At 43.1% G+C, this 27,732-nt stretch overlaps 1 protein-coding gene across 6 annotated transcripts in view; it reads right to left on the bottom strand.

The window, feature by feature from the left end:
* clip2 (CAP-GLY domain containing linker protein 2) overlaps positions 1–27,732 on the bottom strand; it is a 167,161-nt gene that overhangs the window by 59,143 nt on the left and 80,286 nt on the right. For all 6 annotated transcript variants that reach the window (XM_072243338.1, XM_072243339.1, XM_072243337.1 and 3 more), the window contains 5 exons: positions 11,210–11,334; positions 10,204–10,417; positions 7,712–7,909; positions 4,853–4,956; positions 1,441–1,501 (listed from right to left, as the gene is read on the bottom strand). In XM_072243338.1, the coding sequence (XP_072099439.1) occupies positions 1,441–1,501; positions 4,853–4,956; positions 7,712–7,909; positions 10,204–10,417; positions 11,210–11,334 (702 nt within the window). The remainder of the gene's footprint in view (positions 1–1,440; positions 1,502–4,852; positions 4,957–7,711; positions 7,910–10,203; positions 10,418–11,209; positions 11,335–27,732) is intronic.

Below are 27,732 nucleotides of genomic sequence, written 5' to 3'. Positions count from 1 at the left end.
CTTACATCAGCTAGGTGATCTGAACTACATTCCACACTGACCACTCTGTTTCTTAAGAGAACACATCAAGGACAGAAGATTGTTTGGAAATGATCCAGAAATAGAGGAATAACTACAGTTGATTCAAAATGGACTTATCCCATTACTCATAAATCATGGTAGTTCGTTCAGAACCCACTTCATTGGTCAGGACCGCAACCTTGTCGTAGGGTTTGGGGCATGTGTGCCTCAATGACCAGGAGAACTACGTTGGCTGGACTCAGGGCTTGATGCCTTAGCTCTAGATAGAGTCACTCATGCCAAACAGGTCAAAGGGTAGAGGCCAGCCTAAGAGTGGTCCACTGGTCCTCCAGGATTGGGGATTCAGCTTAGGGCTAACAACGCTAACTATTAAAACAAAACGGTTATGGAATCAGCAACGAAGAATCCTTCTACATCTGATAGTGACAGTATTCCTGACTTGCATGACTGACAGTAGTGAAAACCGAGCTACTGACATGATGAAGGAAATCCTGAACACCAACAGAGATGAGGACCTTCATAGCTGCCCTAAAAGCCAGTGGCATAACAGGTAGTAGAGTGACTATTTCATTCAATGGGTTTCCAGATACAGCTGTCTTTGTACATCACACATTCTGACAAAGAAAGACAATCAAAACAGTAACTTTATACATCAGTTAACAAAATGGAATGGTATAAAATATACAGAACTCAAAACACCAGGTTGACAAAAGAGATTGAGAATTTTGTGGGGAGTTTGACAAAGTAGCTTAACAAGGGAATGACTACAATTATGTTCTTCAACGGTAAAATAAACCCATTTAACCTATAGCTGTGCTTTCCAATCCACCTCGACTGAGGAAAGCATTCAAATTAGCCCACAAGCAGAAGAATTGGCTATCTCTGTCTAGGAAGGGGAATGATCATACACTCTGAGAAAATACCTAAACTTAATGTCCAAGTCCAGGACCTGTTTTATGAGCATCACATTATAAGGAATCAAGCTCATCTGTTTCAAAACAGGGATTAAAAAAATATTATTATTGTAGATTTGGTATTTCTGAATTAATTCAGGCATTGAAGGTCTCCACACTTTGTTTACTCCCAATAAAATTGATACCTTTAGCATATTTACCAATTTGTTTGGAACCGAAGCAGCAAACGTACCAAATCCCTTTAACTTACTTTGCCTTTGGTTCTTTAACATTGATGAATGGGACAGGTGAGTACAGCCTCCTGAAATCTCTACAAATAGCTATCAATGACTGAGACGCCAATGCCACACAACCTCATTAAAACTGAGGAAGCAACAATTTACTGGAAAGCCAGAAAGCCAGTGCAACTGAGGGTTTGCATTCTAGCTCAGACACAGTAATGAAGAGTCCAGTGTATTTCCATTACCAGGTTATCAATCGCAGCACCCATGTTCAAAACGATTACCTCTAAATCTCCTTTGGTAATTGATTCTTCTTCCACTCTGAACTGGAGATCCTCGATTTTCCTACAAACCATGAAAGTACAGGAGTAAGATTAATGTTAAGCAACTGGGGATATTAGACAGATAAGTATGACAAACCAGATCATTGCAGAACAATTTGTTTCAGTCAGGAAGTTAGCAGGATAAAAATATGTAAAAATCATAGGTAGCAGGATAGAGTAGGCAATCACAGAGTTACAGAATCATACAGATCTGAAACGGGCCTTCCTGCTCACAATATCTATGTATTGCTATTTACGTGAACCTCATTTGCCATATTAGATACATGTGCCTTGCCTTTCAAGGGTCTGTCTAAGTGGCTCTTAAACATCATGATTATTTCTGATTCCACCACCACTTCTGGCAGTTATCAACCACTTTGTGTGGAAAAACTCTCCCCTTGGATCCCCTTTAAACCTCATCCCTCCGACTAAAAAATTATGCCCTTTTACCTTCCACACTCTTATCATAGGAAAAAGATTCTGACTATCTGCCCTTTCTATGTCTCCCATAATCTTATGTACATCTATCATTAACCGAGGGGTCCATGGACTCCAGGCTGGGAACTCATGGTCTATCAGGTCATCTCCCAGCCTCCTATGCTCTGGAGAAAACAAGCTCAGTCTATTCAATCTCTCCTTATAACTAAAGTACTCCAATCTAGTAAACGTCCTCTGCCTTCTCTCCAGTGCAATCACATCCTTCCTAGGGTGTGTTAGCCAGAACTGCACACAATACTCCAAGAGCAGCTGAATAAGTGCTTAATCAAGTGGCAACATGTCTAAATGGCTCTTAAACATAATAGCTATTTCTGATTCCAACTATTTTTTGTCCTGGCAAAGGGTCTTGGCCCGAAACGTCTACAGTACTTTTTTACACAGAAGCTGCCTGGCTTGCTGAGTTCCTCCAACATTTTGTGTCTGTTGCTTGGATTCCCAGCATCTGCAGATTCTCTCTTGTTTCTGATTCCACCACCACTCTTGGAAGGTTAACCTCTGTGTGTGGAAAAACTTTCCCCTCGGATCTCCTTTAAACTTCCTCCTCCCTCCCACTTTAAATAGAACTTTTAGATTCAACAATAACTTTTATAGTCACAAAATAATCTGCAGATGCTGGGGTCAAAGCAACACACAATATGCTGGAGGAACTCAGCACATCGGGCAGCATCCGTGGAAACGATGAGTTGACGTTTCGGGCCGGAATCCTTCGTCAGGACTGAAGAGGGAAGGGGCACAGTCCTGACGAATGGTTCCGGCCCGAAACGTCGACTCATCGTTTCCACGGATGCTGCCTGACCTGCTGAGTTCCTCCAGCATTTTGTGAGTGTAACTTTTATATTCTGTGCCCTAAAATATCACGTCTCCATCACCCGTGTCACTGCTTTCAGTGAACTATGGACTTGTACTCTAACGTCTTTCTGTCCATCAACATTCTTTGGGGCCCTACCATTTGCTGCAGATGCCCTGACCCCACGTGGCTTCCCAAGGGGCATCCCCTCAAAGTCCACCTGCAAACGCTCTGCCCAACTTCCTAGCTGAACGATATCCAGCTGTAGCCTTGGACATCTTTCCTCACCATCCACAACACCATCAATTTTCACATCGTATGCAAACTTACTAATCATACCTTCTACAATCTCATCCAACAATCGCACCATCCAACAAAACTAGCATAAATTTGTTGAGGGAGGGGGCAGGGGTTACGTAGGAATTTTTGTGCCTGTTGTGACGAAGGGCACCAATAGCAAAGATCAGAAAAACTTCCCAGTTTTACATTTATATGTCAAAAAGCGGACTTCCGGGTTGGATTTAGCAATGGTCATACGTAGCGCAGATTATCAGTAAAGGAAATGTCCGTCCAGTCAGATTAATATAGAATCATAGAAACATACAGCATAGAAACAAACCCCATAAGCCAATCTCCTTAGTTCCAATTGTGATGCTTATCAATGCTAAATCCTATTTTCCTGCATTCTGTATCCCTGCATGTCTTTCCCACACAACTATCGGAAAGAATGCCTTTAAAATTTTGCAATAGTATCTATCTCCATTGTCTGTGCCAGCAACTCATTCTACCCTCTGTGTGAAAAACCCACCCCACAGATCTCCTTAAATTTTCGACCAGGTCAGTTTAACCCTATGTGTCTAATTCTAGGATCTAACCTGGGAAGAAGATTCTAGCTATCCATCTTATTGTAAACCTCGACAAGATTCCCCCCTCAGCCCCCAACATAAAAGTGAAAACAAAGCCAGCCTATCCATCTCTGCTTATAAATAGAGGCCTTCATTCCAGGTAACACGGTGGCGAATTCTATATTCTGTCTATTGCTACCACATCGCTCCTGTAGTTGGCTATCAGAAATATTTACAAAACTCTAGGTGCAGTCTGATCAATGTTTTGGAGAACTGCAATATGGCTTTATCCTGAATGCCTTTCTCCTACGAAGGCAAGCATACCAAATGTCTTTATCACTGTCCATCCACCTCTGGCTCCACTTTCAGTAAGCTATGAACTTGCACTCCAATGTCCCTTTGTACAAAGATTCCTGCCATTTACTCTGTAAGTCCTTACAGAATCTCACCTCACACTTGTCTGGATTAAATCCCTTCTGTCACCTCTCACCCAACTTTCCAGACACTCTGTGCCTTGAAGCAGCTTCCTTCATTATCAGTGACCCCACCAATGTTTGCCTTGCCTGCATACTTGTCCAAGTCATTCATATAAACTTCAAACAACATTGTTCCCAGCACTGATCCCTGTGGCATCCCACTTACTACAGATTTCCAGTCGGAAAATCTGTTAGTCATAGTCATACTTTATTGATTCTGGGGGAAATAGTTTTCCTTACAGTTGCACCATAAATAATAAATAGTAATAGAACCATAAATAGTTAAATAGTAATATGTAAATTATGCCAGTAAATTATGAAATAAGTCCAGGACCAGCCTATTGGCTCAGGGTGTCTGACCCTCCAAGGGAGGAGTTGTAAAGTTTGATGGCCACAGGCAGGAATGACTTCCTGTGACGCTCAGTGTTGCATCTCGGTGGAATGAGTCTCTGGCTGAATGTACTCCTGTGCCCAACCAGTACATTATGTAGTGGATGGGAGACATTGACCAAGATGGCATGCAACTTAGACAGCAATTAGCAATTAGTTCACCTATTAGCTGCTTGTAGTCATACAAATGGATACCTTTTTAAAGGAAGCAGTAATTAAATATACTATGGATGCCCCATATGCTCTCTTCTTTCTCCCTTCCTAGACTTTCTGGTCTTCCTTTATCGTCTCCTTCATCTTCTCCATGTTTTTCCCCTTCCCTCCCACCTCAATTCACTAGTTCTCACTCTTCCCAGGGAGCAAACAAGTCCCATTACCTTTTCTCCTCTTCCAGGGTGTTTAGTAATTCCTGTTTTTGCTTTTCAGCATTGTTAAGCATGGATCGTACAACCTGAAGATTCCCTTCAGCCTCTGTCACGTACTGTAAGATAAAAAAGATCAAGTGACCGGTACACTTCATGACTTGCGTAGAAATAGACGCAACCGCTACGCATCAATGGCTTCGATGAAGTGAGCTCTAAGTCTTGCTGTAAAAAGACCGTGTAGTAGCAGAGATGTACAAAATCTTATTTCTGGTCCTTTGTGCCGAACAGTACACATACTGCTGGCTGGGCATCACATTGCTTCCAAAATGCTACTTCACTAAAGTCACTGCAACTGAGTTTGGAACTGGGATATTAAGGACTGAGGCTATTATATGTATATTGCAAACACTTGAAGGTGAATTTGGACCCATTGAGTCAATTTATGGGAAAGGCTGCGAACTATACCCAGTAGTGGCTAACAATGTAATCTAACATTACTAATGGTACTTTACTCAATCTAACAACAAGTTTACATGATTGTTGTTAAACAACATACAGCAGAGCTAAGGGAAAGTAGGAAGAATGGAAATGCCATCTAATATAGAGAGAAAGGACTTGAGTCTCGCTGTTTGTTATAATCCAGGCGAGAGTTCGGAATCTGTGAGCAGTTGCAGTACAATTACCCCACCAGAGGGGGCGTCTCAGACCAGAGGACACAGCCTCAGAACAGAGGGACGTCCATTTAGAAAGGAGATGAGGAGGAATTTCTTTAGCCAGAGGGCAGTGAATCTGTGGAATTTGTTACCACAGGAGGCTGTGGAGGCCAAGTCATTGGGTATATTTAAAGCATTGGTTGATAGATTCTTGATTAGTCAGGGCATGAAGGGATATGGGGAGAAGGCAGGAGATTCGGGCTGAGAGGGAAATGGATCAGCCATGATGAAATGGTAAAGCAGACTCGATGGGCCAAATGGCCTGATTCTCCTCCTGTATCTTATGATCTTAGTTCAGCTAATGAGCGTAGAACGTGACGAAAGTATCTGGCCTACACCTACCACATGTCCAAAAGCAAGATCCCAGTCATATTCTTCAAAAGGACAATGTAGATTATTTATGAGTTTGAATCTAAATAGTTTATCAGAATCCTCATAGTTGCCCCAAAATAATTGTCATTGTTGTGTTTCGCTTTTGGGATGGGTGGTGGGTGAAACTGGATAACCTTGGGGAAAAAATACAGGAAATTTCCAGGTATGCATTTCAAGCCGTCACACTTTGTGACAGGGCAAGTTCAGCAGGGACATAACAAGATAACACTGGAGACACAAGGGACTGCAGATGCTAGAATCTGGAGCCACCGGCAATCTGCTGTCATAGCAGGATAACTGATTGGGAGCTTGGCACAGGATGAGGCAGTCACCTAGAAGGGCTGGGGCCAGATTTGGGGATTGGATTATGAAGGCTGGTCGGGATGAAAAAGCAGGAGTGTATTCTTAGCACAGTGGGTCAGTAGCGAGAAAGGATATGTGATGGAGAGAAGGTTTTGATTGGATAATTGAGAGATATGAGGGTTTGAACGTATGAAAAGCGTTTGAAGGCTCTGGGCCTGTACTCATTAGAGTTCAGAAGTATGAGGAACTGACCAAACACTGAACAGGTTAGAGAGAGCGAACATGGAGAGGATGTTTCCATTAGTGGGAGAGTCTAAGACCAGAGGGCACAGCCTCAAAATTGAAGCATATCCTTTTAGAACAGAGATGAGGGTGAATTCCTTCAGCCAGGGGATAGTGATTCTGAGGAATTCACTGCTGTAGATGCCTGTTTAGGCCAAGCCATTGGGTATTTTTAAAGTGGAGGTTGACAGATTCATGATTAATAAGGGCATCAAAGGCTACGGGAAGAAGACAGAGAAAATAAGTCAGCCTTGATGGAATGATGGTGCAGACTCAATGGGCTGAATGGCCTATTTCTGCTCCTACTGTATGTATAATGGCCTTATAGTCTTATGGGTTGAGGGAACAATCACCTGGATTGTTAGACTAATAAAATGGAGCAGCGGTGTTGGGGTGGGGGTTCAAGAGCCCAAAGAATCAAGGACTTACTTGACTTGAGTCCTGAGAACACCCACCAATTCTCCATGATGCTCTAGAAGCATTTGGTGGGCAGTAGCAGCATCTTGTGCAGGATTGAAATGGAAGGTGTGCCAACAATCCAGGGCCAACTCAGGCCTGCATGAGCATTTTGCATCTGAATTTTAAGGTATGTACTTTAAACCATCACACTTCTGTCAAAGTATCTAGATAACGAGGAAGTCAATTATTTCATTCTAATCAGAATGTCGATTGTGAGCTTACAACCTCTGATTACGAGTGAGCAATTTCACAGAAGATTCAGACATAAATGCAAGAATATGCATTGTCTTTTTATGATTTTCAGCTCCGTTGAAAAAAACCTCAAGCTTAGAAATTTAAAAAAACTTTTAAATATAACTTTGAGAAAGTTTATTTTCTGGGATTTTTCCCTAAATAATGAAGAGTGTTATTTAGCTAATCAGTCCAAATTACTTGCATTTTGAGAAACAATTCAAAATAAAGAGAATGACTCCTGCACTAAAATACCAGGGGAAGAATCTTCAGGGGGGAAAAAGTAATCACGTATCAGGAAGTCGGGCCCAGGGATTTACATCTCATAACAGAATATTTTTCTTGCCATACATAATTGCTATGCAATAATATTTGCAACACAGTGTTTGTTTCCACTGCTCCACCTTTTTTATCTGCCCCACTGATAGAGTCATTTAGTGAATATAAGCCCACACCATTAATCATCTGGAGGTTTGGAAACCACTTGTGGGCCTACTGTTAACTTTTGTACCTGTGCGTGAGTGGCCTTCAAGATCGCCAGCTCCTTCTCCACCTCACAGATGTGGCTGGTTGCCTTGGCAACCTCGGCTCGTTCCAGGTCTCGTTCTGCCAGAAGCTGCTCAATGTGCTGCTGCTTCTCCTTGAGGGCTTCCTGCAAGGCTGTGGTGCCAGAGATCTTTCGGGCGTAGCGTGAGGACGTCTCGGTCAGCTGAGAGAAAGAAAGATGGAGGCAAGGAATGAAAGGATATAATCACAACTTGCTGCTGTATACCCACACGTAGTAATTAATAATGTCCACAACTTGCCCTGTGTTATGGATCAGCCCATAAAGGGTACTGGACAGGTCCATGGGACGGCATGGTAGTGTAGTGGTTAGCATAACTCTTTACAGTACAGGAGACCCAGGTTCAATTCCTGCTGCTGCCTGTAAAGTTTGTATGTTCTGCCAGTGACCACGTGGGTTTCCTCCAGGTGCTCTGGTTTCCTCCCACAGTTCAAAGACCTACCAGTTGGTAGGTTAATTGGTCATTGTAAATTGCCCCACGATTGAGCTGGGGTTAAATCGGGAGATTGCTGGCTGGTGTGGCTCGAAAGGCCAGAAGGGCCTACTCCGGCAGTATCTCAATCAACCAACCAATCAATAAGTATATAAATAGATAGTTAGACAGGTAAATAGATAGATAAATTAAAAAAAAGGAAAAAAGAAAGAAGAGATTTAGGGGAATATGGACCAATTGGACTAGCTTAGATGGGCGTAACACACACAAAATGCTGGAGGAACTCAGCAGGCCAGGCAGCATCTGTGGAAAAAAAACTGCCTGGCCTGCTGAGTTCCTCCAGCATTTTGTGTGTGTTGCTTGGATTTCCAGCATCTGCAGATTTTCTCTTGTTTGAGCTTGGGTGGGTCTTGGTTGGCATGGACGTACTGGGGCCAATGGGCCCCATTTCTGTGCTGTGTTGTTGTGTGACTCTGTAACTCTGAGTCCGTGTTGGTTCAACAGCACCAGGTACCAAGCACCATTGTTTTATCAGCACTACCACCACAAAGAAGCAGAGTCTCTCTGGCTGTGTTGACAGAAACATCACCTCCAAATCAAAGGACAGTGAGCAACAATTTCCCTCCTATGTACACAAGCTCAGCTGACGCATCAGGGCCACCCAAGTATAATTCACTGCACAGGCTCCTGACGAACAGGGATAAATCTGTCTATTTGCAGTGTCGGGAGAACTTCAGCATCCACCCAGGGATCTCCTCAAGCTTGGGACCAATATTCCTCAAAAAACTTTCTCCAGATTAACTATAATTTCTGATAAAAAAAAAAGCTGCCATATATTTCTATATTTCTTTACAATTTAGAACAAGGATATTTCTGCCAATCAGGCCTGTTCCAGCAATTCCACTCCTCATTAATATTTCCTGTAGAGTCATAAGTTCATGGAGATATACAATATGAAATCCACCCCTTCATCCCTCTGAGTTCACCCCGATCATCAACCAACCATTTCTACCCTCATCAAAAGATTTGTTTGTCCTCCGTCCTCATCAACGCCCTGCTGGATTCCTACACTTACCTGCATACTAGGTCCAATTTGGAATGGTCCGCCAGCATATCTTTGGGGCATGGAGGAAGCGTGGAAGTCCCGCAGACAGCAATCAGAGGTCAGGATTGAATCTGAGTGCCAGGAGCTGGGAACAGCAGTTCCACCAACTGTTCTACTGTATCATCAATAATTGCAGCGAAAAGTACAACAACTCATTCCACACTGATGGTTTTGGGATTTCTATCCATGATGTTTGATACAATAAACTATTTTCAGTCCTATCTGTTCGAAACTACTGTTTTTTAAAATAACACTTTTTATAAGATTTGTACTTTTTCAACAAACTTGTGTATTCTTCACACTCACTGGCAGAAAGCGGTATAGCAGCTAAACTAATGGTTTATCACCTTTCTCATTTTTCATTGGCCAACTATTAGCACATTACCCACATGATGTAATTGTTTTAATCATGTAGCCTATTAACTAATTCATTCCTACCCAAGGAATTTCCCTTATCTTATCTATAAAAGTGACGTATTTTTCCAAAGCGCCATCTTTATTCCTTTGTCTTACACCCCTTAGCATAGTTTCTAAGCTCTTTATTTAGTTTGCTTAATATTTGTAGGCTTGTTTGTACTCTAAAATAAACCGCAACCTTGGAATCACAACTGCTCATCATTCCTGACTCACGGAAGAACTCTAAGGATCCAACTGATCCAAAGGGCTCGTCAGGAAGATATAACAGTAAACCGGGCAGGAAGTCATGTAAGATGCACAAAGGTAAAAGACCTACCATATTAAAAGGGCTGCTGAAAAACAGGAGCATAATTTTACATTTGTGAGCTTCAGGATAATCAATAAATTATCGGCGCTTGATTCAAGATCCTTTTGCAATTTGGTGATATAAAGCAGATCAGATAGCTCAGGGTCTGGAGATGATCGATGCTGCCAGGCCCTTACCAGTCCTGTCCGGCTTGGTCTGCCTCCAACAGAAGATGCCACCGAGCTGACGGAGCTTATGGAGGAACTGCTAGGGCTCTGCGTCAAGGCCGAGACTCCCATCGCCATCCGCTTACTCTTTTTGGTCTTGGCTGGAGTAGTGGAAGGGAAGCCAATCCGCATGACCTTGTGAATGGGAGCAAAGAGGCCGAACTTGGGTGGGCACTGGAAGTATCTGTCAGGCACAGAAGAGAATCATCAGATCCAGCTGCTCAACACAAGGTAGAGAACTGTCTATAAAAAGTTACAAAATCTCCACAATGAAACACATAACCATCTGGGGCAGTGGATGGGGCTTAAGAGGTGTCTAACATAGATGTTTATCACAATAGGAGAGGGGGCAAATGGAGTCAAATTGGAGCAAATCTCAAAATTCAGCTCTTTAGCCTGTCTCAGTGAGCGGAAGGTTACACAAACAAAGGTACTTTGGCCGGACATCTGTCCTGCTCAGCACATATAGGAAATCAATCAATGATTCTCTCAATAAGTGTGACATTTGTGCTTCCAGCTAAAAAGAACAATTAGTCTTTTACAAAATATAACCCATGGCTAAACCAAGTTAATAGCTAGGGACAAGTCTTCACGACAAATGCAGCGTCAATTTTTTGATGCATTGGTTCGGAATATTGTAGAAAAGCAGCTAAGTTCTTTCTCTCTTATCCTAGATTAAGCTTTTCCATGTCATGTAATATCAGCATTGGCAGGCTGCTATGGTTCTGCAATAAAAAGTTAATGGCTCAAATGTAAAGTTTGATGAGACACGACTGGGAAAAGCGGGAGTGGATAAGTCACGAGGACAGCCTTATATTGTGGCAAACGTATTTCGGAGTTTGGCCTGGAAAAGACATTTCAATGGTCAGTTTGATGCGCTAATCAGTTTATTGCAGTGTCTCTCTGTGATGGGTGGATGGGCTGGTGAGGAAACCGAGCCACTAAACATTGGGAGCTCAGCAAGGAGGTTCTTTACCTTGTGCCAGCAACAGCTCCGTCATTTTTACCCAGAGGTTCATCCAACTCAACCCCACACCATTCGCCCTTTGCAAAGTCTGTCTCTCCCACGTACTTCACCACTCCGGTTTTGGTTCCACCCACCTGCAAAAAAAAGATTAAAACAATCAAGTAAGTAAGAAGTTCCTTCACCAGGTCAGTACAGCCCTGATACTGCTAAAGCAACACTTGCCAAATAACTTGTGTGATCCTGAAATCTAATGGTAACATTGTGGCCTCATGTCCTATAAACCATGATGCTTTCCAATCAAAAGTTGCCTTTAATTGGTCACTCAGATTTGATTACGGCAGCATTACATTGCTGTAGTTGTTTTACAGATCTAGAGTTTGATTTAACAATCCAAAACCCAGCACAGTGAGCTCAGTTCAGAGAGGGAGAGAGACACTCAATGCTGTCAATATCTTGGGCCAAGCTCTTCATCCTGGTGAAGTCCTGAGAGTTAAGGATGTCAGCTGCTTCCTTCCATAGATGCTGCCTGACCAGCTTGTCCACGTTGCTCCAGATTTCCAGCTTCTGCAGTCGTTCATGTGTCTGCTGTGAGCTCAGTTTACAAAGATCTTGGAAAAGGAGAGGAGGCAAGCAAATGAGCAGGGGTAACGAGGGGAAAGTGTTTACAAGACCATATGAGACTGCAGCCTCAGCTTACAATGTTTTGTAAGTTATCGTCATATTGGTTATCCTTAACTTAAGGGCGAGAGAGTGTGCCTATATTCCAAAAATATTTCTAATACAAAAGCTAGGATGTTGAAGTTATACAAGACATTGGTGAGGCCTAATTTGGAGTATTGTGTGCAGTTTTGGTCATCTACTTACAGAAAAGATGTAGGGATGGGGAAAAAGTGTGCTGGTTCTTCAGTCGGGTGAGCTCGAATGAGCAACACCACAAACTGTAACATCGAAGCAGCAAGCTGTTGGTCTCCCTTATCGATATGGAAGGGGTGATGCATCCCTCTCCCTTGTTAGTGAGAGAGAGGGAGCCTGTGTTATGGACTGTAGTTTTAATGGACCTAGATCATGGTTTCTCTGGGGGCTCTGCTATTGCAAAGTGGTGGGAGGGGTGCCTGATGCTTCCTGCTGGAACAAATGGGTGAGGAGGCAAGGTGATGCCTTCTGTTGTTGGTGCATGGCAAGGGGAGGAGCTGTCTTTGGGGTTCTAACATTTGTCTGTCATTCACTCTTTGGAGTTTTCTTCTGTTTCGTGGATGTCTGCGGAGAGCAAGAATTTCAGGTTGTATACTGTCTACATCCTCTGATATTAAATGGAACCATTGAACCATTGAAGAGTACAGAAAAAATTTACAAGGATGTTTCTGGGACTGGAGGAACTGCGCTATAAGGAAAGATTGAATAGGTTAGGACCTTATTCCTTGGAATGTAGACGATTGAGGGGAGATTTGATAGAGTTATACAAAATTATGAGGGGTATAGATAGGGTAAATGCAAGCAGGCTTTTTCCACTGATGTTGGGTGGGACTGCAACCAGAGGTCATGGGTGAAGGGTGAAAGATGAAAAGTTTAAGGGGAACAGGAGGGAAAACTTCTTCACTCAGAGCCTGTGAGAGTGTGGAATGAAATGCCAGTGCAAGTGGAGCATGTGAACTTGATTTTAACATTTATGAGAAGTTTGGATAGGTACATGGATGATAGGGATATGGTCCTGCTGCAGATCGATGGGAGTAGGCAGTTTAAAAGGTTTCATCATAGACTAGATGGGTTGAATGGCCTGTTTCTGCGCTGTACTTTTCTAAGACTCTAATATAATTGTTTCTTGGAGGTTGTCCAATTTACCAGCTTGTCCTTTTATCACCAAGTCTGCTTCATTATCATTGCAGGGATATTCCACATCAAATTAGCACTTCGATTGATGCTCATTGTGGATCACTCCCAAAAAACTAAACAAGATGAGAAAATCATTCAGGGGCTCACGTCTCTTTATGCTACTCTGGATTTCCAGCTTCTGCAGAATCTCCTGTGTTTAAGCTAATTTCTTTCGTAGTCCCCAACAAGACTGAATCTCAGCCACTTTTCATACTTGCATACTTGCCCTTCTTTAGTGGCTGAGAATTAGTAAAACATGCGCAGAGGTAAAATGGCCAGTCTCAATGCTTATGTGGTGCTTTCGCAGAAAATTGTAACTTAGTAAGTTCTGGACTCCCAAAGGAGCAAATCAAAGATTACGTACTATGTAGATGCTGAGAAAGTAAGCATGAGAAAATTTGCTGAAGCACCATTGTGACCCTTATAAATCATCGAAAAGGTGTATTGTTGTGAATCAGAATTTGAGTTCTCTGCGTTATCGGCTCAACTGCAGTGCTAATGGAGGTGAGCATTGACTTTATGATCTAGTGTCACACCACGTCACAGCTGCAGACAGCTCAGTGTGTGTGTCCTTGCTAGCACTGACCTTCACCAGCAGGAACAGCAGAAATGGCACAAATCTTTCGGGTAGCAAAATGTCTCCCACAGATGAGTATAATTTATCAAGAACCAAAACAATATGAGAGAAGAAAAGCAGCTTGAAATATCACCGGCGCATACTGAATACAGGTTTCTCCCGCCATCCGAAGGTAGAGCGTTCCTATGAAACGGTTCGTAAGCCGGAATGTCGTAAAGCGAAGAAGCAATTACCATTTATTTATATGGGAAAAATTTGTGAGCGTTCGCAGACCCAAAAATAACCTACCAAATCATGCCAAATAACACATAAAACCTAAAATAACAGTAACATATCGTAAAAGCAGGACGCAATCGGCAATCGTCTCTGATCTGGGCTGACATGTACGTGCCGGGCAGCACCTAATTAATTAGCTTGCTTATTTCGGCTTTTTTCTTAAAGATGTGTTGGGTGCCTCCTGGCTACCGCTGCATTCTCCGCGGATCGGTATCTGTCCACGGCCCGGGGTTTGGGGTGGTGGGACACTGGGGTGTCATCTCATCATCTGTTTCCATGAGAGTAGGCAGGTCATCTTCTATCTCTGCCCACCTCGATGTCGAAGGTCGAGGTTCGTCATCTGCTGTGGCTGATGTGGAAGGATTGCTTGACTGCTTAGCCTCACGCATTTTTAGATCATACAGTTCTTTGTAAGCACTCAAACCATCCTGCAAATATGCCCTAAAGCTACGTACCCTTTCAAAATTAAAGTCGTACTTTATCATTGCAGCGAAAATCTCATGCAGTTGCTTCACGTTCAGTTCCTGGACGACTTCACTTTCGCTACTGCATTCGGTTTTGATTGTTATCCTTTCCTCTTGCAATTGCATCAGCTCTTCATCTATCAGTTCTTGGTCATGGGATGCCAAAACCTCTTCAACATCATCTTGGTCAACTTCCACAAGCCAAACTCACTTTGTCCTTACTTTGTTCACTACGATCGAAATGCTTAATTATGTCTAGTTTTACGCTAAGTGTAACACCCTCACAAGCTCTTTCAGGCTTTTCCGATACCTTAGAACTCATCTTGCAAACGGCTGCTCACAGGCACGTGTTTAAGCAATGCCGGCTAGAATGCCGTTCTGAATCCCAGGGAGAGTGGCTGCTCGGGGCGCGCGCTGCCTTTATTCGTAACAGTGAAAACACTTTCTGTTAGCGAAAACAGGTAACTAATGTAGGTCTTTCGTAACAGTGAGGTTTTGTAAAGCGAATGTCCGAAAAGCGGGGGACACCTGTATACCAAAGTTAACAAAGACATTCTATGCAATACACACAAAATACTGGAGGAAATCAACAGGCCAGGCAGGATCTATGGAAAAGAGTAAGTAGTCGACACCCTTCATCGGGACTTTATGGTTGGGTTGAGTTGTTTTCCAATCTCGGCAATTTACTTGCAAGTGTTTTGTCACCATGTGAGCAGATATCGTCGCAGCGCTGTTGATTGTGGCATCTCCTCCAAATGCTTAGCCTTTATATGCTTTACAATCATCTGGCTGGGCGTCATTTCGGAAACTCAATTGTGATGTGAGGAGGAAATCTCGTCGCTGATCGGCTGTGTGGCGAACTTCATGCTTTGTGGTCTGGAATTTTGCAGGCATCGGCTCACAAATAGGTGCGAGGTTCAAGGATTGTTTACAGAGTTATTCACGGAGAACCGTGCTTCCAGGAATTCTCTTGCAGGCCGCATGTTTGCTTGCGCCATGAGGTTCACTGGTACCCAGTCAAATTTGTGCCCCTCTTGATCTTCATGGGTAGAGACTCAGGAGAGTTGGTCATACCACTTCACAGCCAGTTGACATTCATGGATCCTTGAGGATAGTTTTTCTCCTAGTTTGACCAACGTAATATTTGCTGCAGTCCCTGCGTTGGGTTTTGTAGACCATATTGGTCTTGTCTAATAGCTTGGTTCATTTTATTGCTGTCACATTATTCCTATGTAGCATAATTCCACCGTCAAGAGAGAGATTTATTGCTTCCACTTCAGTATGTTTTTGCTTGCCTTTTTTTTTAATGTTTCTGTGGCGATTGTTCAGTGAATATCCAACCAGCTCACGTCTTACTGAGGAGCATTTAATTAATGCAAGGTGATCCCAGCAGTGCATTTTGGGTCAAGATTTCTTATAGCAAGACACCTATCAAGTACAGCTTTCATTTTCACTTTCCACTGAACCCTTTTATTGGTGGACATGAGTAGGTTAAATGATTCAGATAATCAACCCCCTGGACCAAGGAAATCAAAACCAAAGTCAAAGTTGAGTTGTTTGTACAGGTGCAATGGAAATCTTAACTTGCAGCAGCACCACGGGTACATAGCATCATTTAAGCAGCATTCACAAGAAAAACAAAATTAATCATAAATTATACACATTTTTTTTTACAAGAAAACAATTAGAAAAATGGAGGATTATCTGAGAAAGCAGTTCATCATGGGGATAAATATGATATCATTTCTCTCCCTAGTTATTCTGAAAAGAGAGGAAAAAGGAGGTTGGAAAATAATGGAGGTGCAAGGGGTTAAATACAGATTCCCTCCAGAAAATGTTTACATTCAAACAAAACATATTTTGAAGTCAGAGAACGTGGTGTATCATTTTAAAATGTTATGTGCTTGTTATAAAAGGGGTAAAATATAATTTTTTATGTTGTTAAGCAATTAATTAAAAAATAATTCCTAGTCACCAGAGAGTGACTTCTTCAAGCTCATCTGCAAAACAGTTTAAATTCTTTCCTTTAATGCCTCTTCTTTTCTTTTCAAGGTGGCTGGGGTCCTGTTGGGAGTCTGTGACCTACAGCTGCACTCAAAACTGTGGTTCTCTACGGTGGTGGTTTCCGCTCTCAGAGCTCGCCGAGCAACCTAGCATTTTCAATATCAGGTAGATGTGCACCTTCGGGAAGCGGCCTTGAGTGGCCCTGTGGATGACCCTATTCCTCGCCTGTGACGCTAGACTGAACCCCCGGGGGAGATTGGAATATCGAGAGAGCGAGTGTGGCAGTCGGAGGCCTCTGGACTTAAGCAATTGTTCTCGTTCTCTCTCTCTCTCTCTCTCTCTCTCTCAATGGTGAGGGAGAACTTGCTGCAGATTCTCAAGTCGGGGGAACTCGCAACTAAGCTGCACTGCAGACTGTAACATCAAAGCAGTGAGCTGTTGGCCTCCCCTCTCACTGTGGAAGGAGTGATAACCTCTCTCTCTGTCGTTAGTGAAAGAGAGCCTGTGGGATGTCAAACTGTTGGATGAGCAGTGGTTTTTTGATGGTCTCTGGTTCATGGTCTCTTTGGGGCTTTGCTATTGTTTGCATAGTGAGTGGTGGGGTCTGATGCTTTCTACTGGAACAAATGGGGGAGGAGAAGGGGAGGGTTAATGCTTTGCTGCTACTTGTGCATGAGAGGGGAGGCTTTAAGGTTAATGTTTTTCTTCTGTTTTGTGGATACCTGTGAAGAGTAAGAATTTCAGGTTGTATACTGTATACATTCTCTGATATTAAGTGGAACCATGGAACCATTAAATAAAGTAAATTATAGAAATCAACAGAAAGGTTAGAGAGAAAATGTAGTTTATAATTGTATCTCTCCCCTCTGTTGTTTACCCAAGATTGCCTCCTTGTTTACATGAGTCATTGACCTTTCATTAGCAGGGCCTAGCAGGGAGGTGCCGTGGTTGACATTGACCAGTTGGGCTGAAGGGCCTGTTTTCATGCTGTCTTACTCTATGCTTCTATTTTTGAGACTAAATTTTGCTCATTGCTTGCAAACCCTCAGGCAATGGCCAAGAAATGCTGCAACCCAAAAGGAATTATTTTAAAAAAAAGGTCAGAAATTCATTTGGGCAGCCCAAAAATAAACTGTGTTACAGCTGAAAATCTAGGTAACCCATAGTACTGCACTTTTGCCCTCTTTGAGAGCACAATGTTTGTTGGGTAATTCAACACTTCGATTTTTTTAGGCTGGAGTTTCACTGTCCCTAAGATTACATCTTCCTGCACCCAAGATAAAACTCCCCTGAAGGCTGTCAGTTCACAACTGATCTGCAGTGAGGTGTTCAGTTTCACTAGTCTGAAAACGACAGCCTCTATTTACTCACAGGAACACAGGCTTTACTGATCTGATTTCCTCAGGATTTAAAAAAAATCAAATTCTTTGTCTTCTCTAGAGATCTATAACCACCTGCAACCTCAAATACAGCTTCATGAAGTACCTAAAAGTTGGGGTTATGGTCATTGTTGGCTTCCTGGGCTCAGGCTACCTGCTACAATTCAGTTTGCTGCTCATTGTAACATACTGGAGACCATCCAATTGTACAGGCAAGGAGAGAAAGCTTCATACACAAGAACAGACTGAATATATATGGCGTATGCCAACCAGTAGTGTTGACTCCTCTAAAGTTCAGGTTGAACTTCCATTTTTCTGGGGATCTCCCAGGCAGGAACACCTGGGTGTGGCACTGGACAATCATTGGAGCCTCCTTCACAAAAAACATTCCTCCTGAGGGCTTTCTCCCTTACTGCAGCATCCATTCATCTACACGCAACAGTCCTTCGCACAGGGGAGAGTTCCTTATATTGTGGTTCCACCCTTTGAGAGCCACAGTAAAAACTCACAGAGGCAGTGTTACATAGAAACTATTGTGAGAATCTGTAGCACATCAATAGTGAATGTTGCAATGAAACGGGCTGTGTGCATCATAACACTGGACTCTATTCAGTGAGCCTCACCATTGCCATCAGCTCATTAAATGACATTCACAAACACTATTCGGGTGCCTCACAACACTGTCTCAATGCTAAAGGCACAGAGTAAAGCAACTTCCAGCCTAGAGCATCTGGTGTGTCAGCCAGCTCCATCACAGGGGCAACCTACTCCACCATTGAAGACATCTTCAACAAACAGTGCCACAAGACGGCAGCATCCATCATTAAGGACCCTCACCACCTCAGACCCTTCCCATCACTGCAATTGGAGAGGAGGTACAGGAGCTTGAAGACCTCAGCTTTCCCCACCCCCCCACCATCAGATGTCTGAACTGTCTATGAATCCATGAACACAACCTCATTGTACCCTCTTTTGAACTTTTTTATAACTTATTTATTATAACTTATAGTGATTCTTATGGCTTGAACTGTACTGTTACTGTAAAACAACACATTTCTTGACACATGTCAGGGAAATTGTCCTATAACAAGAAAAAACATATCTATATTCTTTGAAGTTCAGGAAAATGGCGGGTGATGGGGTTGTTCTAAATAAAACATACAGTATATGACAGAGAAATTGACTGTTTCTACTGGTAGAAGAATCTCAAACCATGAGACACAGTTCCAAGGTTAGGCACGTTTATCATTTAGTAATCTCAGGATTTCTCCCAGTGCACATACTAGTAGGAGCAGAAATGGGAAGATTAGAGTTCGGCACGGACTAGAAGGGCCGAGATGGCCTGTTTTCGTGCTGTAATTGTTATATGGTTATATAATAAACCTCATTCTGATGCTGATTTTATGTGTTGGAAGTGGATGTGACACATGTTGTTGTTCTTGTTCCTTTGTGCCGCTTCTTTTAGCACTTTTGTCTGTTTTTTTAATACGAGGCCAAGTTCAATGCTCAACCCAGCATGGATGGGGAACATGCAAGGAGCCAGCCAGATTCAAACCCAGGACCACTCACCTCCGAGTCCAGCGCAGATGCCACTACACCACTGGCCAGGGATGAAATCACAAGTAGTTGGCGTTTATGCAGACATCAGCATTTTACTCAGAGGGTGAAGGAAACATGGATGACAGCAGGACTACAGCAACATCTCAGGAAAAAATGAACAGAAGAATTTCTCCAAAAATGAATTGAGGGATTGCTGCATTGAGTCACAAGAGACTGCAGATGGTGGGAACTGGAGCAACGCACAAAATGCTGGAGGAACCCAGTGGGTCAGGCATATCTACGGAGGGAATAAGGGTCTCAACTCAAATCATCAACTGTCCATTCCCCTCCACAGATGCAGTCCAACCCAGTGAATTCCTCCAGCATTTTGTGTGCTACTTACAAGTTATGTACGTCACATCAATCTCTGTCATTTACAGAAGCAGGTCCTTCAAGCTGGGCGGACATTACAATGCCCCAGTTTCATAACTGTAAAATCATAGAATATTTACAATATAGAAGGAAACAATTTGACCGACATGCCTGTGCCACTTTCATGAACTATCTAGCTAAACCCAGCTTCCAACTCTTGGCCTGTGACCATGCAGGTCAGGGTATTTGAAATACACAGTCAAGGACTGTTCAAATGTGATGGAGGGTTTATGTTTGTGGCAACAGGTTCTACTATCATTTCCCCTCTAATCCCACCAAGAATTACTTTAAATCCTCTGCTGAGTTACTCCAAGTACCCTCTCCTCCCCATAATTTTATAGTCTTCAATAAATCTCCTCTCAGATACATTGGAAAGAAAACAGTCCTAGCTTATCCCATCTTTTTTCACAACTACAATGTTCCATTTCTCTCAGTGTCATTGTGAATCTCCTCTGCACCCTGTCCAGCGCATTTACATCTCCCCGTAATGCAGTGTGCAGAGTGTATTTTTAACCAACATTGATCTATGTTATTATTAATGATTTGAGCACGGACTGTTCAAGGAACAGTGCTTAGGATGGTGGTGAGCATTGGTAGCTCAGGTTGAGGCATTTGATGTTGTGGTGTTTGCTGAACTCAGCAATCAGCTTGCAGATGTCTCATCACCAGTCAAGGTGGCATCCCCAGTGCACAGTTGTTGGCGTTTCTCTCTGGGAGTGCTCGCGTTTATATAGCAACCCGCCCCCCCCCCCACCCCCCCACCAGCCCATTTGAAACACCAACAACTGCGCACTGAGGATGTCACCTGAACTGGTGATGAAATGGCTACAAGCTAATTGCCAAGCTCATCGAACACCGTAACATCAAAGGAGCAGTGTTCTCCCTCACATTTACCGTACATTCTCTTACCTAAACACATTACCTCACATCCATTTGCAATTAAGTTCCATTGCCACTTTTCTCCTCAACTGATCAGTTCATCAACATCTTCCTGCTGTCTAAAGTTTACCACATCACTGTCAATCACATCCTTAACGTATACTGTCACCTGCAAACAACTCCACCATAGTCCCTGAGTGATGAATTGCGGGGGACTGAGTAACGAGCCCCATGAAAGTCCACAGGTAACAGTCTGTCAACCATTATCTCTGGCTTCCAACACTGAGCCAAGCTTAGATCCAATTTTCCACCCCCACCTCTGATCCTGTAGGCATTCACTTTTTGGACTAGCCTGCTACATGGAATCTTGTCAAAAGTCTTGCCAACATCCACATCAGATTCTCTTCTCCCATTGTAGGAAAGAATAAATGCACAATCTGTCAATTTATAAATGGTTTATACTCCACTCTTGTCCCACATTTGTCCTTTATTTTGACCGATATAGTCTTGATTATTGTAACACATCATTACTTTACACTGCAGTGATCATTTATTTTAGTCAATATCATAGCTCCCCTCCTTTTTAATCTCTCTCCCTCTCTCTCACCTATCAGAAAACTCTGAAACCTGAGAGCTTCCGGTCCAGTTTTCCATAATGCTGAAAGTTTATACTTCCATTTGTCCATCAATTCACACAACTCTGTTGTTACTCCCCTTGAACATAGATATATCGTTAAACATGATCAGTCCCTTATTTCCCTTTTTTATAGCCCTTTGTTCTCTGTCATCCAAACCTGCTAATTTTCAGCCTTTTCTCTCTTCCTGACCCACTGCCCAACTGGTTTAAACCCTCCTCAACAACCTTGCTCCTGGCATTAATGGTGAGGGTATTGGTTCAAGTCCTTTGTAAGTATATCAGGTCTATATAGGCCCAGTGCCCCTGGAATCAAAAGTCCTCCCTCATACCATCTCCCTACTCACACATTCATCTGTGTTATCTCTCTGTTTCTACATTCAAAGTTCATTTATTATCAAAGTATGTATTATACATTATACAACCTTGAGATTCTTCTCCTAACCCAAAAGAAACACAAAAGAACTCATTAAAAAAATGAAGTTTCAAACACCCAACGTGCAGAGAAATAAAAAAAAACATGCAAACAATAAACACAAGTAAATAGGGTTCTGAACTGGAGTCTATAGAGAGTCTGTCCGAGCTGAACCGGCCCATCCCTCAACTCCAGCCCCAACATCCTGAGCTTTTCAATCTGGCCTGGCACCTAAATTGTCATCCAAACATCACCTCAATACGCTGCAGGGCCTGAACCCTGCCGCCTGGATTCAGCCCGTACCCAACCTCTCCAATCCGGCATGTGGTAACAGACGTCCTGCAATCCCTCGTCCCTTCTTAAATCTCTTTGATAATCCCTCACCATTAACGTTAGCAGCAAATATTGGATACAGAGCAAGGTGCTCTCAGATTTCTTCAACCAGCTGCCTGCTCTTTGCCGGCATCCGTGAGCAATGGGATCACCTCCTCCTGAAACTCACAGCCTCTCAGGTGAACAGCGACAATATCAGTCGTTGCACAGCCTCCGAAGCACTGAACTTGGGCTCCCCCCAACTCAAGGGCAGCAATGGAAATGCATGAGTTAGCACGACTGCATCGCAGTTCCACGGGCCTAGGGTTCGATACTGTCGTCTGCTGCTCTCGGTGGGGAGGTTTCACGGTCTCCCTGTGGCTGTGGGCTCTGGTTTCCTCACATATCTCAGGATGTGCTGGTTGGTTAAGTGTTTATGAAAATCAGCGGCTTGTGTACATATGAATCAAAGGGGAGTTGATGGACCCACAAAAGGCAGAATTGGTTGCAGGGGTAAGTGGAAACAAGGGCAGGGAAATGAAACTGATGGGAGTAGGACAACGTAATTAGTGTACCAACATCGAGTTGGGGTTTCACTTTAAGAGGCTGGTCTGACATGATGATGTAATTACATTAAAGTTTTTTGGTGTTCAATAAGTGAGTTGCCGCGGCTTTTCTGAGACGTAAAACGCCTCCGCAAGTTTATTTGCGAGAAAATATAATGGGATTGTTCTGCTGGGCAGGGGTGGGTGGGGGAGGGGGGGGTTGTCCATCGGCTCATTCTGGGTTGCAATAAGTAAGAAGGTGAGCACTTGTCCAGGACCTGCAAATGGTCTGGACTTCCTGCGTAGCACAGGATATACATCCCAGGGCGAACAGAAACCAGAATAGTTGCTCTTCATAATAGAAACATAGAATAGTGCAGCACAGTACAGGCCCTTCAGCCCACAATGTTGTGCCAACCCTTAAACCCTACCTCCCATATAACCCCCCACCTTAAATTCCTCCATATACCTGTCTAGTAGCCTCTTAAATTTCACTAGTGTATCTGCCTCCCCACTGACTCAGGCAGTGCATTCCATGCACCAACCACTCTCTGAGTAAAAAACCTTCCTCTAATATCCCCCTTGAACTTCCCACCCCTTACCTTAAAGCCATGTCCTCTTGTATTGAGCAGTGGTGCCCTGGGGAAAAGGCACTGGCTGTCCCCTCTATCTATTCCTCTTAATTTCTTGTACACCTCTATCATGTCTCCTCTCGTCCTCCTTCTCTCCAAAGAGTAAAGCCCTAGCTTCATCTTTCTGCACCATCTCTCTCACTGCACTGTCAAATCTCCCACTACTTGCTGCATGCGTTTGCAGAACATTCCTGCATTAAATCAGCTGACATTCAAAGACCTGCCAGTTCGTGCTGACAGGAATTATGTGGTAACCAGTTCTAGTTAGCTACCTAATTAACTGCCCAAATGCCGTGAGGAAGGCATTTATTTACCAGATCACATCGGTTTATAGTCACCCACACCAGGTAGTAATGAACACAATAAATACAGAAAAGATCTGAAAGTTACGGATAGTGCAAAGAATGTAGTGCAATCTGAAGCAGTGAAAAAAGAAATGGTGAGAGACAATAACAGAATTAAATACAGAGGTAGAATTAAGAGTGTGAGAACGTGGCAGCACCATCAGGAATTCAACAAAACAAAGTCACTGTTAAGTCAATGTTAATCACTAAATTTTAGAAAGGGTACAGGCTCCCGAACCCCTTAAAATTATCCCACTGACCAAAGGCCTAAATATCATACTCTATGGAAGCAGTAACCCAGAGCACAATCTTGCATCTCTAGCTGCTTTTAAAAACCAACATGTCCCCAGTGATAATAGAAAGGAACCGTGGAAGCTGATCAGATTGTAACTTTATATATTAATCATTACTGATCCTACTCAGGAGAGGCCCAGGCATCAAACTTACTTGAGATGGAAATACATTTCAAGGCGTCTGAGGAGCAAGCTTGTGGAGATGAGTGGCCAACACTTGCTCTAATGGATACATTCATTTTCCTTCTCGGAGAATAATTTAATTATACATTGACTTGCATGAGTTAATACTGCTCTCCTAAAAACACGTTCAATTGTGGAAAAAGCCTTGGAGATTAACTAATGGAATAATCCATTTCATTCAATATCATAAGACCAGAATTAAGCCATTCAGCCCACCAAGTCTGCTCTGCCATTCCATCATGGCTGACTTATCTTCCTCCTCAACCCCATTCTCCCGCCTTTCCCCCAAAACCTTTGATGCCCTTACTAACCAAGAATCTATCAACTTCCGCTTTTAATATACCCATTGACTTGCCCTCCACAGCCACCCGTGGCTATTAACCCCACAGTTTCACGAACGAGAGAAATTCTGCAGATGCTGGAAATCAAAGTAATGCACACAAAATTCAGGAGAAACTCAGAAGAACAGGCAGCATCTATGGAAAAGAGTGAACAATCACCATTTCAGATCGAGTCCCTTCATCAGGACATACTATCCACGGATTCACTATCCTCTGGTGAAAGAAGTTCCTCCACATCTCTGTTCTAAAGGGACGTCCTTCTCCCTGAGGCTGTGCCCTCTGGTCCCAGATACTTCCACTATTGGAGCATCCTCTCCACATCTGCGCTATCTAGTCCTTTCAATATTTGATAGATATCAATGAGATTCCCCCCTCACTCTTCTAAACTCCAGTGAGTACAGGCCTAGAGCCATCAAATGCTCCTCATATGTTAACCCAGAATCATTATCGTAAACCTCCTCTGGACACCCTTCAACATCTGCACATGACTGCTGGCATATGTGGCTTAGAGCTGCTCACAATGCTCCAAATGTGGTCTAATTAATGCCTTATAAAGCCTATTTATCAGGAAACTGTCTGGAACTACTAGGCAACCAATCACTGGCAGAAAGATAAACCCAAACAGTACTCCCACACTCAGGACCAAAGAGCACAGAAAACCACTCACCCTATAACTGAAGAGATGATTAGAATTTCTCCATATCCTTCATACGCAAGACACATTGGATTCATTTATTTAAGGATGCTAATCTGTCAGAAGCAGCTCAGGGAAGGTTTACTGGACTGATAACCTGGAATGGGTGGGTTGCCTTACAAGGAAAGCTTGGACAGGATAGGCTTCTACCACATTCATTAGAAGGGTGAGGGAGGATTTGTTTAAAACAAATAAACCTCAAAGGATATTTGACAGGGAGAATGTGGAAAGTTTGTTTCCTCTTGTGGGAGAATCTGGAAGTAAAAATCTGCTATTTAAAATTAAGGATCAGCCTTGTACGACAGAAATAAAGAGGAGGGTTTTCTCTGAGAGTTACCAGTCTCTTCTTCAAAGGATGAGGGGAGGGAAAAAAAGTCTAAATGCTTTGAAGCGCGAGATAGATATTTTCTTGACAAGAAACGTGAGGGCAAAGGGTGACATAGGGAGACAGAAACGAAGAATTGAGACTACAATCAATTTGGCCACAACCTTATTACAAATCAGACAGGGTCGAGGAGCCAAGTGCTCTATTCTTGCCACTACTTCACATTCATATTTCCTTTCTACAAATAATTGAATAGATGGCACGTCCAGTCACATCAAACCTGTGGTATCTCAAGAAAACAATGTAAAACAGTCCCTGCCTGTTGTGTTAGGTAAAGAGTGCCTCCACAATGGGAGCTACCAGACTCACCGGGTGCTTGTTAATGCACAATTTTCTTCTAAAGAACCTGTAAAGTAATGATCTTCTTTATAGAGTGTCATTCTCAAACTCCCAACATCCTGATAATAGCAATACCTACACAACACACACAAAATGCTGGAGGTACTCAGCAAGGCTATTTATTGATTACAGCTCAGTATTCAACACCACTATATCCTCAGTACTAATGAACAAGTTCCAAAAACCCGGGCCACTGGACTTCCTTCTGCAGCTGGCTCCATGACTTCCTCACCAGGAGAGCACAGTCAGCGTGGGTCAGAAATGGCATCTCCATCTCGCTGATAATCAACACTGCCTCACCCAAGGATGTGTGCTTAGCCCACAGCTCTACTCTCTCTACACCCACAACCGTGCGGCTAGGCACAGGCCAAATGCCATCTATAAATTTGCCGACAAGCTAACTGTTGTCACAGCAACAATCTTACACTCCACATTAATAAGACCAACGGATTGATTGCGGACTTCAGGAAGAGGAAGTCGAGGGAACACCCACCAGTCCTCATCAAGAAATGAACGGTTTCATGTTCCTGGGTGTCAACACCTCTGAAGATCTATCCTGGGTCCAACATACTCATGCATTTACAAAAAAGGCACAACGGTGGCTATATTTCATTAGGAGTTTGGGGACACTCGATATGTCACCAAAGACTTTTCAGTATTCAGGTCACTATTCAGGACATTTTCAATGACAGGTGCATAAAGAGGATCATTGAGGACCAGTCACCTCAACTACAAACTGTTCCAGCTGCTACCATCCGGGAAACAGTACCACAGCGTTAAAGCCAGGACCAGCAAGCTCCGGGACAGTTCCTTCCACCAAGCCATCAGACTGATTAATTCACGCCGACACAATTGTATTTCTAAGCTATATTGACTGTCCTGTTGTATATCTTACTGTACATACAATTTACTACAAATTACTATAATTTGCACATTGCACATTCAGACAGAGACGTAACATAAAGATTTTCACTCCTCATGTACGTGAAGGATGTAAGAAATAAAGTCAATTCAATTCAATTTAACTTGATTCAAGTTTCTACGTAGGTATTATGGACAGCCTTCTGACTGGTTGATTCATTGTCTGGTATGGGGGGGCCACGGCACAGGATTGGCAAAGGCCGCAGGAAGTTGCAAACTCAGCCAGCTCCCTAACGGGCACCAGCCTCCCCAGCCATCGAGGACACGCGCAAAAGCTGATACCTCAAAAAGGTGGCATTCATCATTAAGGACTCCGATCATCTAGGAATTGCCCTCTTCTCATTGCTACCATCAATGAGGAGGTACGGGAGCCTGAAGCCACACGTTCAACATTTCAGGAACAGCTTCTTCCCCTCCGCCACCAGATTTCCAAATGGAAAATGAACCTATGTACACGACCTTACTATATATTATTTGTCTCTCTTTTTGCACTACTGTTTTTATATATATTTTGAATTGTAATTTACAGTCTTTATTATGTATTGCAATGTACTGCTGCTGCGAAATAACAAATTTTACGGTATACAGGGCCTTGATAGGTATTCATCCCCCAACCCTTTGTTCACATATGTAGGGCTCTCAGTATACTAGGTGGACTGTTAACTGTTGATCGCTTATTACCAAAGTGGTTTCTCTGAAGTGTTATATTAAAATGGCTTCTTGTAATGTTAACTGCTGAGCAAGGGGGTTCTCTGTAACTGCAATGTTTGGGTTATACAGGGAGATAATGGAGATTGTATTCATTTGTTAGCCAATGGAAGTCACGTTCTGTTATCTTGTATATGTACGCTGAGTTGAGGAGCCTGCGCTTTTTTGGGAGGCGAGCGGAGAGGACAGACGTGTGAGGAACGGATGGGGTTCCCGGGCGGCGGACACCGAACCTCGGGGGTTCGGAGGGTGGCCGGAGTCTCGGAAGGACGTGTGGATGGAATCAGAGGCGTGAGCTCCAATGTATTAAAATATTATGTGCACAAGACTGATAAGTTACTTACGTGGCGTCTTTTCTTATAGTTCT

Source organism: Mobula birostris, chromosome 25 (genome assembly GCF_030028105.1).
Source record: "Mobula birostris isolate sMobBir1 chromosome 25, sMobBir1.hap1, whole genome shotgun sequence".
NCBI classification, from domain to species: domain Eukaryota; kingdom Metazoa; phylum Chordata; class Chondrichthyes; order Myliobatiformes; family Myliobatidae; genus Mobula; species Mobula birostris.
This window is presented reverse-complemented; position numbering and strand designations above follow the sequence as displayed.